This window comes from Pygoscelis adeliae, unplaced genomic scaffold, assembly GCF_000699105.1.
Source record: "Pygoscelis adeliae isolate BGI_AS28 unplaced genomic scaffold, ASM69910v1 Scaffold17, whole genome shotgun sequence".
Lineage (NCBI taxonomy): Eukaryota > Metazoa > Chordata > Aves > Sphenisciformes > Spheniscidae > Pygoscelis > Pygoscelis adeliae.
Genome location: NW_008825234.1, coordinates 963,650 through 983,594, shown reverse-complemented (window position 1 = coordinate 983,594; position 19,945 = coordinate 963,650). Strand labels below are relative to the sequence as shown.

General features: G+C 37.6%; 1 protein-coding gene across 1 annotated transcript in view; it reads right to left on the bottom strand.

Moving 5' to 3' along the window:
• SNTG2 (syntrophin, gamma 2) overlaps positions 1–18,021 on the bottom strand; it is a 194,029-nt gene extending 176,008 nt beyond the window's left edge. The window contains exons 1-2 of the mRNA XM_009329305.1: positions 17,878–18,021; positions 9,980–10,117 (exon numbers count right to left, since the gene is read on the bottom strand). Coding sequence (XP_009327580.1) covers positions 9,980–10,117; positions 17,878–18,021 — 282 coding nt within the window. The remainder of the gene's footprint in view (positions 1–9,979; positions 10,118–17,877) is intronic.
• Between the last annotated feature and the right edge of the window lie 1,924 nt (positions 18,022–19,945).

Here is a 19,945-nt window from a genome sequence, read left to right as displayed (position 1 = left end):
GTGTAGATGAGGCGCTTAGGGACATGGTTTAGTAGGCATGGGGGTGTTGGGTTGACGGTTGGACTCGATGATCTTGGAGGTCTCTTCCAACCTTAATGATTCTATGATTCTATGATTCTATTGCCAACCCTTTTACTTATTTTTATTCTTTTCCCTTCTACTTAATCAGTAAGTGTAAGACCACTGTGCTGACTCTAGCAGTGCCCTCCTGGGCTGTCCCGTCCCCCTTCCATGGGGTAGGGATGTCATGTGGGGAACCACTGTACTGGCTTCTCTCATGGGTGGGCATCTCCCCCACTGTGGGACTGGGATGCTGAGTGACTTGTCAACACTAAATATAGCCATGACTAAACATGCCTTGGTACCTGAGCCCATCTAGTCCCCACGCTCAAACCACAACAGACTCTTACCTTAACAGATAACAGACTATTCCTTAAGCAAAGTAAGTGGCTAAACAGGAAGACAGGAAAATGTGAGCAAAGAAATCATTCATTGCTGCATTGTTCAGAGTAGTTCAGAGTACTATTTTTTGTTAGATAAACAAACTTTATTCCCACTACTACAGTTGCATCTGTCATTTATTGGAAAGAGTAGTCTCAAAAGGCCTCCTTACTTGTTGGAAGTAAGATGTCAAATTTACTACAGGTACTACATGGCAGGTTGACAATAGAAAATAAAAGCCAGTCTTAGGCAATGATGGCAATAACAGCAGAGCTCACTACCCAGGCCCTTGGGAAACATGCAGGGGAAAGGAAGAAGCAAAACAAGAATGCAATATGAAGAGTTACAAGAGAAGCCTGCAACCTGTCCTGCATGGACGCAAGAGAAGAAATAGTCTGATACCAGAAGGGGTAAGAAGATAAAGATGGGTACTTAACACACCAGCCATACCTTGTCTTCCTTTTCTTCAGCAACTCTTGAAGCTATGACAAGGAAGTTATGAGATAAAAAATGATTGAAGAAACAGATCCTGTGAGAATGTGAGACCCAGTAAAATGTATCATAAAATACAGACATCCTGCTGGTTGTTACCTATTCAAAAAGAACAAAAGAGGATGCGGTGGAGAACAAGGATATGTGAAATCATTCAGAAAGGCTTCTCCTAAAGATGGTTAGTTCCCATGATGAGGATCTTCTCAGTTCACACCCCTCACCTCTCCAGCCCCAGAGCTTCCTCAGCAAATTGTTCTGCATGTGTTTAATGTTCCATCAAGTACAGAGATTTCCACTTCTGCTCACACAACCCTCACTTCTCACTGATTGGCAGCGCACTTCCACCTTCCCAGTGGCTGCAGGTTGCAGTCCACCTAATGCCTGACTTTCTTCCTAGAAATTCAGATTTTAAACTACAGTAGGGGCTGCTCTAGCAAGAGCAGCTAGATTCAGATTTTAAACTACAGTAGGGGCTGCTCTAGCAAGAGCAGCTAGCTAATAAAATTATTTCCAGATGGAATTCAGAAGAAACATCATACCAAGGTTAGAGAGTGCATGAAGTAGCCCTAATGCGGGATGGTGCTGGATTATGATTAATCACCGAGTCTAACAATATAGGCATCTGCATGATAAGGCTAGAACCATGGAGCCTTATGCTGGTATGTGAAGAGACCATATGACGTATCATGCAGCACATCAGATGAACTGCAGTGCCATCACCTAGGACTGGGACACAGAGATTCCTTCTTCCAGTATGTGGCAGTCCATGGTCAAAGAACACTTAACTAGAAGCCAGAAAGCCTGAGTTTTGATCGCTTCCTTACTCACTATTGTTACTACTTATTTACGTCCCACAGCCTTTATTAAAAATAGTGAGTATACACAAATCTTAAGAAATCAGCGGAGCATGAAGAAAATGTAAACATCACAGAGTTAGCCACTTTGGTCAGACTGAACGTGCCACACCTGTGCATTTCCACAAGTCATTAATACTGCCCTCTCAGAAACTGTAACCACCAGAATCTTATAACACACATCAGTGTGTTATGGACATTATTCTCATACTAAATCCAAAACACAGCACTATACGAGCTACTAGCAAGAAAATTAACTCTATCCCAGCCAAAACCAGGACACCAGGTAAACAATCAAAGAATGCATTGAAAAATAATGTAACAGCTTTTCCGTAAAACTACATTGGGGGGGGGCGGTGTCAATCAAAGAACATTATTACAAATAAGATTTGCTCTACTGTTGGTTATAACATGCCTGGCCTTCAGGAAAAGCTTTTTGGTCCAAGGATGCCTGTATAAACTTTAGTCCCAAGTCTGTATAATTTTTAATAGACTGTTTTATGTTCTTATAAAATAGAAATAGTTGCATTGCTTAAAAAGACAGTGTAACTCAAAAGTGGAACCAATTATGGAGACAATGGAAATGTAAGTCAAGAAACCTTAAGAAAGGGAGGGAAGACACATGTGATGCCTCATTCTCCACTTCCATGAAGAGGAGGCAAGCTATAATAAGGAACACATAGACAGAAAGGAAAAGATTAGTTTGAGTTGGAAAGAGAGTTTTGAAACTTAACTCCCTGCATTGCACAGGATCTCACCTTTTCCCAAAAGGAACAGGAAGAAAGCAGCTATAAAAATCGACTGAGGCGTGCCAGTCGCTGTCAAGTTTTGTATAGAGACAAAGCATGCTGGTGAAGCTGCATAGCAACCTTACTAAATAGGGTATAAGATATTTTTATTGGTTCATCTTATTATAACTGTTTCCACTACTGTAGATCAAAGGTTTTTTTGGGGGGCTGTTTCTGTTTTTTTTTTTTAAATACAGTAAAATGAAGTTACTCATTTTATTTTCAAAGCCTGCCAAGCTAAAGGGGAATTATACAAAAGACAGAACCAGATTCTTCTCGTGGATGCACCAAAAAAAAGATGAAAGGCAACAGTCACAACTTGCAGCAAAGGAAATTCCAATTGACTGTAACAGCGTGAAATAATTTCACAGTGAAAGCGGTCAAGCATTAGAAGAGGCTGCCCAGAGAGGTGGTACCATCTCCATCCTTGGAGATATTCTAAACGTGAATGGACAAAGCTCTCAGCAACTTGCTCAAACTTGGAAGCTATCCCTGCTTTGAGCAGTGGGTTGAATTAGATGACTCGAGAGGTCCCTTTCAATCTAAATTATTCCATGATCTATTCTAGTAAAGATGACCGTGACAAACCCCACTGTAGTTTATTCTCCAGGGTGTAGTGATCATATTAAATGTGTCTGAATGATACACATTCAATCTTGGTATGAGTTCACAAGAATCCTCAGGAACTCCCCCACTGAGTTGCAAGATGCTTAATTTGGGACAGGAGTTTTCTTTGGCAGGAGCTATGAGAGAACCTGGGACTCAGACTGTTCTCAGACTAACAATATAGATTAAGTCTATGAAGATCGTCTACAAATATGGATTTCCAGCGTTACTAACAACATATATAAGACCCTGTGGCAAGATATGATTATACTTCTTTCTTTTCCCATTAAAAATAAGCTGATTTCTTCTAAGTAAAAAGGCATCCTATAACAATGAATTATAGCTAAATCCTGCCAGACCACAGCTGTTCTTTATTTGAGTAATTTCATTTGCATTCACTTTGCACAACATTTCACATGTTGGCTGGTGTGAAGACAAAGATGAACAGTGGAGGTTGCACCCATCGATATCCCGCATACTGTAACTGGAAAGGCTTATGCTTCCATTGCAATCAGATATTTTGCCCCTAACTGTTGAAGACTTTAAACTGCTACACAAGCTCCCACAATACACCAATTTACCAATCCTGACAGTCTGTCATGGCTCTGTGATTAATTGCAATTTTAATAAAGGACACATATGTTTGTACATATGCCTCGTTTACCGTGCAGTAACACCAATGTTGTGCTGCCTTTCTTTTCTATCTTGTTGGTATGAACGCTTACCCACAGTTGGACTCTTCCCATGTGTCAGGGAGAGATTATTTTTCAGGGATATCCATAGTGTCCTTTGCATTCTTCTGTTCTGTTACATTTATTAGCCTTTTTACTTAAGCTACTTACTCTTTTTATCTTTAATAATAACGTTTTTTTGTCATGCTGATGAATACCCATATTTATTATTTATTTTGTGATACAAACTTTTAACTGTTCTCAAAGTGACAGCAACACAAGCTTATGATCTCTCATAATAAAGATCCTAAGGAATTACTTGATAGCTATCTTCTAAATATCTAGGTCAGTTTTCCAGAGCATGGAAAACAAATAACAAATGGTTAAATAATGTATTTTCTCCATACAAGTGATCTTAGTTTCAAAAGGAAGAGTCTTTAATAATTTACTTGAACTTTCCAAAAAGTTAGAAAATGTTAATTATTAGCTTTTTTAAAAGTAGTTTTGGACTAAAATACCATACCAGCAATGGTAAAACAGGCACTGAGCAAACAGTAATATTAGTAGTTATCTAGATAGAAAATTCCTTGGGTTAAAAAAAATTAACCTTTAGGCTTTAATGCAGACCATTCCCTAGAGGTTTGCTAAAATAACATTCTTCCCTGTCCTTATTAGCATCTGAGTTATAAAGTCATAGCAGTCTCATCAGGGATTTAAACAGTACTTTCAGGCACTGTTTCTATTTTTTGAATCAACAAAACAACTAATCTTGCTATTTTTCTTCCCTATTCACCTACCTTGCTTCGTTCTGATAAAGTCCAGCTAAGACACAGCTTGTGAAGCTGGACAATTGCATACCCAGGATGCAAAGGTGTTTGTTATTCTAATTCTATTAGACTCACATAAGCCTCTGAGGAGCCTTCTTCCAATCAAGATGCCAGGAGCCTGCATTAGAAACCTATTTGCCTGACCACTGACCAAACCAGAGACAATTCAGCTCTGTAAGGACTGATTTTGATAAAAAGCCAGATGCATTTCTTTTCTTTTTCTTACTTTGCAAGTGGAATTAGCAGGAAAAAAAGATACAGAAATATATAATACAAAGTAAAAGAAAAAAAGCTTGCTTATGAAAAGAGGAGAGGCATAAAACGGTGGGCCGACAACAGAAGGATAATAGCAATACACATGGAAGAAAAACAAAGAATATTAAGGGAGTGAGGTGTTGTATCTAAGAAATTAAGTTTAGCATGAGGAATGACAAAAAGTTAAAGCAAAATCATCCCTTAATGAAGCATAAAGTATAAAAATGAATGCCTCCCTTTTTCTCCTTTGCCTGAAAATGGATCTCTTCCGGTCTGTCATACAATTAATTCCCTTCTGTGAATATTGTTAAACTTTAAATTTGGGGGAAAAAAATCTTCTGTTAAAAATACATAGAAGATAGTGAAAAATGTCTATTTATTTTCAGTACACCATTTCTGTCAATACCTGTTTGGCTTCTATGAGCACGCACCGATTTTGATGCACCCATACATTCTCCTTTTTCCTACGAATCTGAACACCCCAAACATAATACTATGTCATGAAGACTTGCTTAGAATGCTTGTATTTGCCAAATCTGAAGTTCTGAAATACACCTTGGTGGAAAGAGCACATGTTTAATCACATAAATCTAAAATATATAAATATTATATATAGTTATATATAAATTACTTTTTATAAACGTAATAGTATATAATGAAACACTGGAAAATATTGTTTCCCACAATGGTTCCACTTCCAGAAGGATTTTTACAGATATTTAAAAGCCATCTTGTCTACTGTGAAAAATGTGAAAACTGAGGAAAATAAACAGTTGCCTTTACATTATTTCTTCTATATGCATGCTGAATTTCACAAACCATGTTCTTCTCTCTCATTACTCTACATCCAAGTCCAAGATAGCAAGAACTAATGAAATGGGCTGAACTGCCATTAAATTACAGAAAGCCAGCTCTACAATTTCTCATCAAAAGTGAAGTTTTCTGAGTGCTTAAAAGTAGCACCTAAATGAACGGCAGATGGCAAAATATGAAACAAGAATAGATCTGGATGATGGTAGTAAAAGGTATTTTATAGTGAGAGCCTTTTATCCTTGGGAATAATCTCTATTGCTGAAAGTCCAACCCACGACAGTAGCGCTAGCGATCACTGATGTCTTTGCCAGTCCTCATTGTAGCATTCAGAACTGGACGGGACTAGCGGAGCTAATTACACACGGCTGCAAATCCTGTCCTCAGCATTCCTCAGGATCAACGAACCTGCCAGCGAAAGGGAGGCTGGAAGCAAATGCATCCCACGAATGCTGTCCCACAAAACTGGCTGGAGAACAAAGTATTACCACAAGTAGACACAGAACTTTCTTTTTCAATTTTTTTTCATTCACATATCCCACCTAAGAAGAAAAGTTACTCTAAAACCAAAAGATTTTTTTTCCCCTCCTACGTGTTTGAGGTGACTACAGAAAGAAGGCAAACGAGTTATTTCTATTTTTGTTGCAAATGAACTGGTTTGATGAATAGCCATGTGTAAAATAAAGATTAACTATGAATACCTGAGAAAGAAGAAGAACAGAAAGAAGGAGAATAAATCAGTAAGACGTGATTGTTTATGTCTGCTATAGAATTGACTGTCAGGTTACAATTTTCCATTAATATTTTGAATCATACAGCACAGGGATGAAAATTATTTTCTTGAACCACCTGAAAAGTAAAGCATTCATCTCTTTGGAATTTATCTTGCATAGCTGTAAATGTAAAACTTCAGAATTACCAAAACCAGTGCTAGAGAACTACCAGCTATTTCACCCTGATTTCAAATTCTGTTTTTGAGCTCCTATATACTACCGATTTATATACTGTAAAAAAGAGGGTGTTCATCTTCATGTTGCACTCGATTGGCCTTTATATTAAATGCTAGTGTTCCAAAAGTTTTTGTTTGGTTCAAACTATAATATAGAAAAAGCAAATATTGCCACGAAGCCGGTTTAGTCCATTTTTCTCACTAGGGTTTGACAACAGAAGCCCATGAGGATTGAACACTTTCCGAAAGGAACATCTTGCGAAGATCTTGCAAGGGACACGGAAAAACAACAGATCAGAGCCTTAAAATTCAGTTCTGAGAGTCTTCAGTGAGTAAACTTAAGGAAAATAAGGAGATAACGTTAACAATGTTTTCCAGGAAAGGTCAGCTTGGCAGGATTGCTTACGCTATCTATCAACAGTATGAGGCGGGAGAAATCCCTTCTGCATGGATTTCATACTTAGAGCCACATAATACTTTGCATCTCAAACCTAAATGAACATCTGAATTATACCTGAAATTCCCTTACTTTTACACATTAACACTACTTCTATAACCTGGAAAAACTGTCTCCATTTGACATAGTCCCAGGAGTCACTCCTCTCCAGGCTTACCCACTGTGTAATCAATACTGGTCATGAAAGACAACCAAGGAACTTCAGCTCATTTTGTACGCAGTGGCTGCATACCCCAGTTCTGCCTCCTCTGCAGAGACTCTTACCTTCAAGAATTTCTTTCAAAATCCAGCCCCTCAAGTATTATCAGAGCTTGTCTTCCTGTCCTGTCTTCCACCAGGAAATACTATTTAGGGTACCCATAAAATGTAGGAGTAAAATGCATCAAAATCAAAATCAACCCAAACCTTGATATTAGAAGGAAGAGGCAGACCTGGTGAGTTGTTTGGGGTGGTTTTTTGTACTGCTTTAGTTTTGGCTTGGGGAGGGAAGGAAGTTTGTTTTTTTGGGTGGGTGGTGTTTTGGTTTTGGGTGATGTTTTTCCTTTTTTTTCTTTCTTGAGTGATCGAAGAGTGACAATAAATACATATACAGATTTGATACATTTTCTCAGATGCAGCCAGCCTGTGCTGATTCAGTCAAGAAGTAATCTGGGACTAGGTAGGATAGAATTTCGATTCTTTTCTATGAAAGTTTATACACAAGGCATTTAAGTACCATTGAGTCCAGAGCAATCATGTATACTTACATGCACAGACACCATATCTTGCAGTCACATGATACTTTACTGACTCTTGCAACCACAATTTGCATACAATTTATCAGCACTACCAGCAATGCCTGCAGTTAAAAGCTGGAGTTTTTCATGCTTCTCAGTGAAGTAGAAAGTATATGCAAGCAGATGATTTTTGACTGAGGCTTATATTTATTTCAGCAAACCAACCAGAAATGCCTTTCACTTCACTGAGTGGCCTCCCACTAGTTGCCAGCTGATGCAACCTTTTTGAACATTTTTAAGAGCAAGCCATGTTCCACAGAGTTTCATGGACAAGTTTTGAAACCAGTATATAATGTTTCTAACTACTAAAAGCTATTTAAAATTATTTTTTGTGTGATATTAAACAATTTATATAAATATTTACTATGGCAGGAATGAAAAGTTTTTGTGTTATATAGGCAGACTCTCTGACATACTCACATATGTATATACGGATACCCACTATATACTTTTTTGGCTCCTAATTCTTAGCAGGGTATCACAAACTCACTTTATGTCCACTAGTGCCAGATTTTATGCTTACATGACATGTGCAATATAGCAAGCAGACAGAAAGGCTCCCCCTTGGCCCTCTCTGAGAACGCTGCCATGAATTGGCAAATACCAGCACAGTTAATGAAATTAATTTTCCTTAGTAAAATTTGGGATACCTACACTTAGTTTTAAGAGGAACATTGTTTATGTGAGGAAATAAAATACACTGTTTGGTGACACCCATAATCTAGACACCACTGCTGTACTGCTTATGCAAAATGCCACCAGCTTTCCTAGTGACATTATTAAATGGTGATACAGAAGATTCCTCTATAGTTTAGGGGCACCACGTGTTTTGAAAAAGCAGCATAACTGAATTTGGGGGAAAAAAAGCACCACATACATGCTGGCGCTGATTAAGCTCCATCTGTGCCTGAAAGAGAATTAAAGTGAAATAAGTGTCTATCAAGTGTTCTCTCAGCCAGCTCTATGCCCTTGAACAGACATCCTGTCAATACTTGATACACAAATGAAGAAAACTCTAGTGTATTAGTTTCCTCTTAAAAGGCTTTCAATGGGAAAAACTTTTTTTCTTCCCCTTCATTTAATGGCCTAACAACATTTGGTGGAAGAATGCTGTCATCTCAGTACTCATAGACATCTTCTCTCCTGTTAAGGTTACATATGTCAGAATAAAGGACATATAGCACTGGCCAAAAAAAAGTTTTTATACGCAAGAATGTAAGTATGCACAAAAAACCCAACAACTGATGATTACATATATTTCTATTGCCCAATAAAATCTCTTGCACTCCAATGCCATAAACTTATCTCTGCAGAAGACATTAAAGTGCACAGTTGAAAGCACAGAGATATAGAAGCACTTACATTTGCACTGTGATCACTTCCACTAACACAGACGACATCTTGTTTTTGAATTGTTAATACCTCTTTTGTAAGCTTCAGTCGGATGTCATAAGCATTTTCGGATACTTCATCATACAACAATGCAATACCAGTTTTAGTCTGCGAAAGCAAGGCACAGAAACAAAAATTTAAGAATATGAACATTTAATAATGATCAGTAACAACCTCCATCCCATTCAATATATAAAATGCATATAAATGAGCACTGTTTACAGAAAGTGGAAAACTGGTCTGCTTTTCAGTCTTCAAATGGATTGGACAGAAAAAGCCTCTTCTGTACTGTATAATTCAGGCTAAATAGTCTTTGAAGTAGACATTAATATGCAAAAAAAAAAAAAAAATTCCCCATTTTTCTTTTCCAAAAAAGTTTTGTTTTTTTATAATGTCCTATTTGTTTTTAATTGTATGACTTATTATGAAACTATATTATAAGAAGAGATAGGTATGTATAAATGTATGTGGGACATATAGCACTGGCCAAAAAAAAGTTTTTATACGCAAGAATGTAAGTATGCACAAAAAACCCAACAACTGATGATTACATATATTTCTATTGCCCAATAAAATCTCTTGCACTCCAATGCCATAAACTTATCTCTGCAGAAGACATTAAAGTGCACAGTTGAAAGCACAGAGATATAGAAGCACTTACATTTGCACTGTGATCACTTCCACTAACACAGACGACATCTTGTTTTTGAATTGTTAATACCTCTTTTGTAAGCTTCAGTCGGATGTCATAAGCATTTTCGGATACTTCATCATACAACAATGCAATACCAGTTTTAGTCTGCGAAAGCAAGGCACAGAAACAAAAATTTAAGAATATGAACATTTAATAATGATCAGTAACAACCTCCATCCCATTCAATATATAAAATGCATATAAATGAGCACTGTTTACAGAAAGTGGAAAACTGGTCTGCTTTTCAGTCTTCAAATGGATTGGACAGAAAAAGCCTCTTCTGTACTGTATAATTCAGGCTAAATAGTCTTTGAAGTAGACATTAATATGCAAAAAAAAAAAAAAAAATTCTCAATTGTACTGTTCCACAAAGGATTGTTGTCATTGAATGATGTCCTATTTGTTTTTAATTGTATGACTTATTATGAAACTATATTAGAAGCAGATAGGTATGTATAAATGTATGTGAACACATTTTCCAGTTTCAGCAAGAAGTGGAGAAGTGCAATGTTGTTCCTGAATTAGAGACGTTCCTTCCACTGTGTCAGAAAAAGACCCGTACCCTTCATAAATGTTACCTTTAAGATATAGGGTTCTGTTACAGTAGAAAACTATGTTTTCACGTTGTAAAACGCACAAATAAATACAGGTGTTACAGAATTTCTATTTGTTTAGGTCAAGATGGACATACATTTCTGAAGTTACATCATCACTGGACTAATAACTAGTAAACTCTATAGGATAGTCAAGTGTTTGGTATAAACAATGTTTTCTCCATGAGTAGTAGAAAAGAAATTTTATTTTAATTTTTGGTTTATTTACTTACGCACAAATTTCCCACTAATATTCAGTCAGATATTTCCTTAAACAAAAACTGTGGAATCAGGACTGCTTATAGCTATTTGTTAAAATAAGCAGACTAATGCAATTTCAGAGTTTTACAGTCACTGCACAGAAGGGAAAAAGCAAAACACCTGTTCTGAAATGGATGATAATCTTTAAAAGTAGTATTTGTTTATTAATTTATAATGTATATAACAGCATCATCACAACACTGCACTTTCCTCTATGCAATTGAAGAATAATCAAGCATAATTTAGGGTTTAGTTGCAGCATTTGTTTTTAAAAGATGATTTAAAATCAAGTTGTTAATCTATGTTTTGTTAAATAGTAGACTATGTAAAGAACAGAGTAATGGAATTAAAGAAGAAACATGTCCTGTGCACTGAATGAATGCTTGAGGGATTTTAAAATAAAATTAAACATGGAACATTATCTTCATAATAATATTTTAATTTCTATAAAATTAGGAAGAAGGGTCTGTGGTGATTGTCAATAAAACCTTTTGGTCTTTAAAGGCAGGATCAATTTAAGCTTAAGGCACTTAAATTAGGATGTGGTGTAGCTCTACACAGCAACCAAGTGTCAAAGCCTCCCTTATAGTAGAAATGGAAAATGCAGCCTAGAGGGCAATTCAATTTATCCTGAAGTATATACACAGCAGTTGCTCAGCTGAATTGCTCATGTGGTTCTGCTGTCCCTGGGCTCGAAGCAGTTGTCCCCATGTAGGCCACTGCTGCCACTTAAGACACTTTAGGATATCTAAGACCTCCACGCATGTAAGGCTGAAACAGGCTTTTTAGGACATCCAGGTCCTTCTCTAGCTGGAGGCAAGACGAGATTGCCATTATTATAACAGGATAGAGACACCGGCCATGCCAGCAGACATCCACATGTAAGTATCTTCAGCTTGAAATGGATCTCACCAAAGGATTACAGTGCAGAAATCCACATCTAGGACAGCCATTTAGATTCTGTCAAGCAAGCGGTAAGCAGCAGACACATCTAAGCATGATTTACCTGATCTCTTTTATACATCCATCTAAAAGGGAACAAATTGCATCATAGCTCTCTGCTTTGACTTAAAAAAAAATATATATATATAAATAACAACTCAGACACAAGTGTCTAATTCTGGGCAGATAAATCTTGTCCTTAGTGTTTGCTGGGAATGCCTAAAGGAAAAAAAGTTCAGTGAGGGTCTAAAGCCTTAATCATTCTGACTTGTTTGGAAACCAATATTTCTTCATTTTCCCAAGGTTTTGAATTTTTTTAAATTTCCAGCATGTGTGGATATTTTATCAATACAATTTTGTGAATGACAACATATGAAAACCGTGCCAACATCATCCGCTTAAAAGCCATGCTGCATAACAGCGAGTATTTTCAAACAGGAGAAGAACTGCCTTGGAAAACCACTGTCCCCGCATTTTGCTGCTATTCAGAGGTTGTGCATCGCTATCCCACCTGGACTGGCAACCACTGTTACTTTTGGTGACATACCAGAACATGCTTTACAGAGACATCGAAAGAACAGAGCTCTAGAGAGCTCTTTATACAGCCTAAACTCAGAACATTTCTCTGGCTGGTAATCGTTACCTATGTTTAGAAGTAACACAATGAAAAAAACCCTGAACTTTCATTTGTAACAGATGAGCAAGTAACGAATGAAATATTAGAGTGACCAATTAAATAGCAGCATTTTCCATCACGCTACTTAAACTGAAAGTCTCACTGAAGCTCATCTATTCCTATTAAAATCCAATACCTACCTCACACTTCATCTAACTCCTGATGTGATCCAAGATGATGTGCAGCAATACCTTATTTGCTTTCAGAATCAGTAAGATTAATGTAGATTTCTCTAGGCCTTTCAAGTTGGCTTTTTTTAAAACGGCTTTGAATCAGAGTTCAGCACATTCCCTTGTTCTCTCTTTGTGTTAAAGAGATGGCGTACGTAACTCTAGTAGGCAAATCCCAGCCCAGACAAAGCGCTCCTTCAAACAAGGATCTTTTAATGACAACTTGGTCTTTGCATGTACATGTACATCCAGCATTTTAACTATGCTATGATTGTCTTGATTTCTCATTTAAAAACTGTCTATACAGTAGCCATTCTAATAACTGGTATCAGAAAGTGAGGACTGAGCAGCAGAAATAACTCCCCAAAATTATGTAGTAATGTTAGAGATCATATACCAAATTTACATGCGTTTTGTAATAAAAACCATGCAGAAAGTGCATAGGGAGTTGCATCTCAATAGGATTTAAGTGCTTACAATGAGAGGTAGGGGAATATAAATTTAAACTCACTTGGGCAGATGAGGAAATTAAATGTTGATTTTCCTATCTCTGACAGTTTTCTAGACACTGACCTCAGGAAGGGTGTGTGTGTGGTGTGCACGCCCACATACCTGGTGGGAGGAAGAGAAAGGGAGATCAGTAGCACAAGCATCACAGTAGCTGTGACTTTTAAGCAAGCTTAGTCACTGCTCTGTTTTTGAAAGAAAAAAACCACTGAAACCTACTTTCTCAAGCAAGCTCAAAAACTGTCAATACCACAGAGAAGAAAACATCACTCTCTAGAGGGAGCTAGAATTGCAGACAAATCCTTTTGTCAGTTTTATTGTTGACTACTTAAGTCAGGTCCCTAGCCAGTGTACTTGCTTTAAAGCGCTCCCCGCTCAGCATAATGTTTTGGGACCCCACTCAAGATACCATAACTCTTTCAATGCACTGTATCTGCAGCCTAAAGCTCACAGATGAAAATTCTGTTTCGAAGTAGGCATCTCTAAGTCAAACTTCAGTCTTACCAGCATAAAATACTTGTCTTCACTGCTCTAAGTTTTATTTTGAAAAAGCTTGCAAAAAAATGAGGCAGAGTTTAAAAGTGGTGTTGAGGTGTACTAGGTTTCCTATAGAAACTATTTACTTGTTTATGTCCATTTGTTTCTCAAATGCACTAGAGCAATATTTGTCAGGCTTTTCATGCTAGTAACCGTTTGAAGGGAGGCAGAAAATGTTCAAGACTCTTACATAGATGATCAGAAAATTCAGATGAGATTCATAATAAAATCATATAATATATTTGTATGCATTCAGAGCAGATGTCAGAGTACATGCAGTGCAATGGTACTATTTTGATTTAAACTGTGAAGTTCTCGGTAACTCCAAATCTCTCATTCCCTCTGCCTAAGTGTATTTTAGCAATTGTGGTCACTACTGCTGCCAACTAAATGGAGTATTAGTGTCTTAGACCCTTGTAAAAATGGATCATCTGGAGTTTCCCCTAGTTTATCTAAAAAATCCTCTGTGTTGAGTTACATTGGTCCTCCAGCAGAAATCACCATTTGCTCATCTTCATCCTTAATAAATATATCCATAGCTTCAGTGGCATGGCAGTTCAATTTTTAACTGCTAAAATACATTTACAAATGACCTTTCTTCATTTGTAAATAAAATTCTTTAAGCACTATATTTGAACTTTTTTTTCCAACTGAAATCCCACATTATATTTCCAGACAAATATTTTATCGCAATATTTACACCTCAGAAGTCTAGTGATAAAATTCTCTAATCCAATTTCAATTTCTTTTCATGAAAACAACTCTGTTGAAATTCCATGTCTGTGGTATACTGATGGTTGGAACACTTGCTGAAGACACATGAGAACTGGAGTCACTGATTTTTATCCTACATCACTTCAGATTAGGCAGAGAGAGAATATAGTCCCACATAGCCAGTGCTCTGACCACTAAGTTACAGCAGGCTCAAATTTACTCTCTCTCTCGTAACTGCTTTGATGTTTTCTATGCCACATCTCCTATCGTGATCAAAAGACAAAAGTCATTTTCTCAGAGGACAGAATTCAGATTTAGAATAGCCTTGACTAACACAAAAAAAAGATTTAAAAAATGGGATGAAGTGTAACAGAAAAAAAAATGCAAGGTGCTACACTCTAGGAAGAACAGTCACTTGCATGGAAGGAAAAAAGCTTTTCTTCACCATTTCTTAAGGAAAGGAAACAGGTAGGTAGCAGTGAGGATTGACAGCAAAATATTGGCATCAATATCTTCTTGTTGCAATAAAGGCAAACATATTTTGACTGCTCTCCTTCAGATTCTTTCCTATTGATTTGCTTTTTCTCACTCTCACAAGACAGTGCTCAAAAGTAAACACAGTTCTTCAGCTGGGTAGTACAGAAGGTTCCTTAAACACTGATGACTGTGAGGGAGGAATAATTTCATGCCCATGAAGTCATCCATCACCAGTGTTGCATTTAATATGTCCCAGTACATTGTTTCCTTTTTTATAGTGTTTATTATGTCAGTGTTGATTCATGGCTACACTACATAGAAGAGGTAATGAACTGAAAAGGGTCATGAGAAATACAAAAAAATCAGAAGTGATGAGTGATCTGGAAAATAGGACCTGTAAGTAATTCTGCACAAATTCCAGTTGTTTAGTTTAAGGACAGAATACAAGAGGACATAATGACAGTTTTAAGTACTTCAAAATCTATTGCAAAGACAAATGGAACTATCAGATAAGAAAATAATTCAGAAATCTCCTCCTTTTAACATATTCCAACTACAAGAAAACTGAAGTTCTTGAACAGATTGCTGGGACAGATTACGGACATTCATTGCTAAGGGATTCTGAGAGAAAACTGAACAAACATCTGCCCAAATGGTAGAGATACTAACCCTCTCACAGGGCAAAATCCCAGAAAAGACAATTTCTTTCAGATCTATTTGTCTCTGATGCTAACATTCAGAATTACGTGACTTCTTGCACATGACTGAACCTCTGCATCCAGGAGAAAGCCTGAGTGGCTTTAGAAGGACACCTGCACTGAACAACTTGCAACTGCCATAGGAAAGATGAAAAATAACTACTAAGATCTGAAGAAGTTTATCATTTAGGGGCCTTAACAATGGATGAGTGACATCTACAATAAAATTTGTTAATAATCGTAATTTTTATAGCACTTAATCTGAAGGAGGACTGTACCCTAAGAAGAACTGTACCTTTGTCTTTCATGACGAGAAGATAATTCCAGGCTTAAGGGGCCTTGAGTGAGAACACAAATACAGGCTTTTCAATGGACCAACATGGGACAAATGGATGAGGACAGCAGCTATGCAGTGAAAGCGGTTACACAGCTGTGGAACGCAGAAAATTAATGATTCCATTAGCAGCGTAAGCACACAAAGAACCATTCAGTAAAACTAAAAGCAGATACAAGACAGAGATTAATTATAACTTTCTGAAATTAGTTATATGGCGCTCCCTTACAGAGTATGTTTTTCCTGTAAATATATATGGAGTTGTCCTTTTTCTCAGCTTTAGCATACTATGGCTTTTACACCTACTGACACTGTCTCACAACTGCTGAGACAAAAATTCTTGACCTTAATACTTTTTCCCTTAAGAAATTCTGACTATAATGATAACGAAGCCCTTAAACAGACTATTCAGATAGGTTACGGTTTCCCAGTACTAGGAGGGTGAGGGGTTCTACGAACAAGTCAGAACCACCATCTGTAAAAATGCTATGGAGGACAAAATGGTATGGATTTGTCCCATATCTTAGAGTAGTTCAAGACTCCCATAGATGAGGAGAGAAAACATCATTTTACCATCACAGGTAGGACGGACCTTGAGAGGTTTGAAGCCCAACCTCCAAGCAAGGCAACTATGCAATCAGCCCAGGCTGAAAGCTTCTGAGGATGGAGGCTGCTCAACCTTGCTGGGCAACCAGCTCCACTGCTTGACTGTCCTCATGAGGAAAAGCTTTTCCTTGTATCCGATTTCAAGTTCCACTTGTCCTGCCCACCCATGTGCCATTGTGAAGAGCCTGGCTCCATCTTAGTGACCCGCTGAAGCCTTCTCCAGGCTGAACAAGCCCAGCTCCCTCACAGAGCAAGTGCTCCCAGCCCCAATCAGCAAGGCTCAACCTTGGTTGCTCCGGGTTATCAATGTCTTCTTTGTATGGGGGAACCAAAACTGCATGCAGTATTCTAGATGCAGTCTAGTGAGTGTTGATTAGAGAGGGATAATCACTTCCCTTGATCTCCTGGTTGTGCTCCTCCTAATACAGCCCAGGAGGCTGTTGACTTCTGTGCTGCCAGGGCTCACTGCTGGCTCAAGTACAACTCACTACCCACCAGGACCCCCAGGGCCTCTTCAGCAGAGCTGCTGCCCAGACAGGCAGGCCCCAGCCTGTGTCATTGCCAGGGGCTCTTCCTTCCCAAGTGCAGGACTTGGCATTTGACTTTGTTGAATTTCATGAGTTTAGTTCATGAATTTCTTGAATTTCCTGGCAGTCCATTTCTTAACCTGCCTAGGTCTCTGTCAATGGTGTACTGACTGCACCCTCCAATTTGGTGTCATCAGCAAACTTGATGACCAAGCTCTCTGTGACTTCTTCCAGGTGACTGACAAAGATGTTAAAGAGGACGGGTCACAGGGTAGAGCCCTGAAGAACACCACTTGCCACAGGAATCCAGGTAGAGGACAACCCATTAATGACTACCCTCAACCTGAGCATCTAAGCAGTTGTCCACCCACCCATCTAGACTAAGGCTATAGCAATAGAGTAGCAAACGGGTATATTTATTTTGTCATGCCAAAATAATAATAAAAGCAATAATAATATTAATAACAAAACTGACATTTTTTTATTTGACACATGAATGCATAAAGAACATTATAATCTAACTAAAAAAAAAGATCAGGAAAAAATAATTGTCACTGCTTATAGTCACTACATTCACTACAGGTAAAAATGTCAGATGATACGGAAATGATTTGGATGAGATCAGTGCTTTGGATCAGACATCTTTCTGCTCTGAAGTACTACTGCCCACCATCACCAGTATCACGACCATCCAATTTCCATGTACAGCAATGCCATTACACCTATGAGGCCCAGCAGTGCTGCCATTATATCCATTAGGCCCAGCAGTCCTGCTTACCCCATCTCAGAGCCCAAGGGCCAGGACTATGACGGACACACCTACAGTCGTGGCAGGGGCCACAACCCCCATTTCACGCCCTCCATACGCACGCAGACATGTAGCCCACCACCAGCTGCTTCCGCCTCCCTTCCCAACAAGGAGAAGAACTGCAGCGGGGACCGCAGCACCAACATCTTGCTGCACCATTGCAGCTGATGAAACTTGTGGCTGCCCCAGCGGTCCAGCCGTTCAGCTTTCATCCGTGTCTGAAGGGAAATATTTTCAAGTAGCTTGAAGGGAAATATTTCAAATTAAAGTAAAACCAAGTTAAGTCTGAATTTCATTCCAGTTGGAAAGCAACTGCCAATGTTAATTTTTAACAGTGGATTATTTTCAGTATCGCAAAATCAACAAAAAAACCCCTTTTAATCTAGAATAATATACAACCAAACCGACTTAATAGCTGCCTAACTTTTAAGATGTTCTTGGAACATATGCATCTTCTTTCAGCTCCTGTTTAAAACAAGCAAACCCTCAAGCCAAACTCACCAAAAATTAAGAAAAAAACCCAAACCAACTGCTTTGTAGCCTCAATGAGTAAGCAGCTAGTAAGAGTACTTATCTTTGTCTTACTATTTTTTTAAATACTCTCGAGCATTTCAAGACTGACATTAGATTGTGCATTTTTACTAGAGCTGTAACTCCGTTTCATAGTTTCATAGTGTTCAGAATCACTGTTCTGTTAGTGAAGATTACAAATTCCTGATAACCCATTTTAAAGAGGTGCTTCACATTCACAACAGAGCCAGTGAAATACATCTGATGGACATCACTGATTCCAGGGTAAGTCAATTAAGACTAAAGTTACTGAATTACAATACATTGTAAATTTTCAGTACAGTATATGATAAGAATCAGCATCACAAATAAAGATGGTCAATAACAGATATTTAAGAAACATTTGAGTGCATTTTTCCCAAAAGCACAGATTATATCTGAAATATGCACCTTGGAAATTACTGTTTTCATAAAGTTTTTTCTTATTTTTTTATGTCTGCATTTATTAACGACAATATTATGGATTGACATTTCACTACCTACAGTTGTAAAAGGTATATTAGCATTACAATTTTTTTAGAAGATTTTAACTGCAGCGTGACAATATTACGTTCTAGCAATTCAGAACAGAGTTCTTCCTAAATTTTGAAGTGGCATATAGAAATCTACAAGCAAGAATATTAGCTCAAGGTAACAGAAGTTTGAAAAGATGCTCTCAAAATACAAAGTTTAAAAGTCTATTTTGTTGCTTACATCACAGCCTGTCCACCAAAAGCTCTTAAAAATAGCCTTAGGGGTAGATTGTTGGGATTTTCTGTTAATGACATTGCCTTGCAAGAAAAGTGATTAACAGCTGGCTCTCAATCTGTGTGATCTTAATCATTAGAAAGTAAGCAGTAATGTCTTGTTTAATTACTGCAAGCTCAGTGTGTCATGAACTAATTAGATAGGATTGATTATTGTCATCCTCATGCACCCCTCAAAACATCAGACACAAATATTTGAATCCTGTAATGCATATTTGGAAAATGAACTTTCAGAATGTCAAGCTGAATAAAAATTGTCTGCTTAAAAATTCTAATCAATGCTAAAAAATAGTGCCACATAGTTGAATATGTTAGCATACAGATTCTATCCCAGAAAACAGCCAAGGCACAAACTATTAGAAAAATTGCCTAGTTTTATTTTGATTTAGATAATATCTTTAAGTAAATTGCTTGCTTATTACTACACCTCATTTTTCAGGCAACTGGACAGTAGCACAGAATTAAATAGCCTAAGAATATAAAGATGCTCCTATGCTTACAACAGGTTCATACCAGTTAAAAAAGAAAGCATAAATTTCACACTTCAAACTAAACCACTTAGCAATAGATGAAAAAGACCACAAGAACATTCTCTTTGGAGATTATTTAAGAAACAGCTAAGAGGTAATCAGAAAATTAATGGGATCATTTCTATTGCTGGTACCATGCCACTTACCCTGGTAGGACTTCAGCTGATTAATAAACGCTCCTGTTGATATATCCAAAGGTAAATGAAGAACTGGGAGTATAATTAAAAAAACCCCACC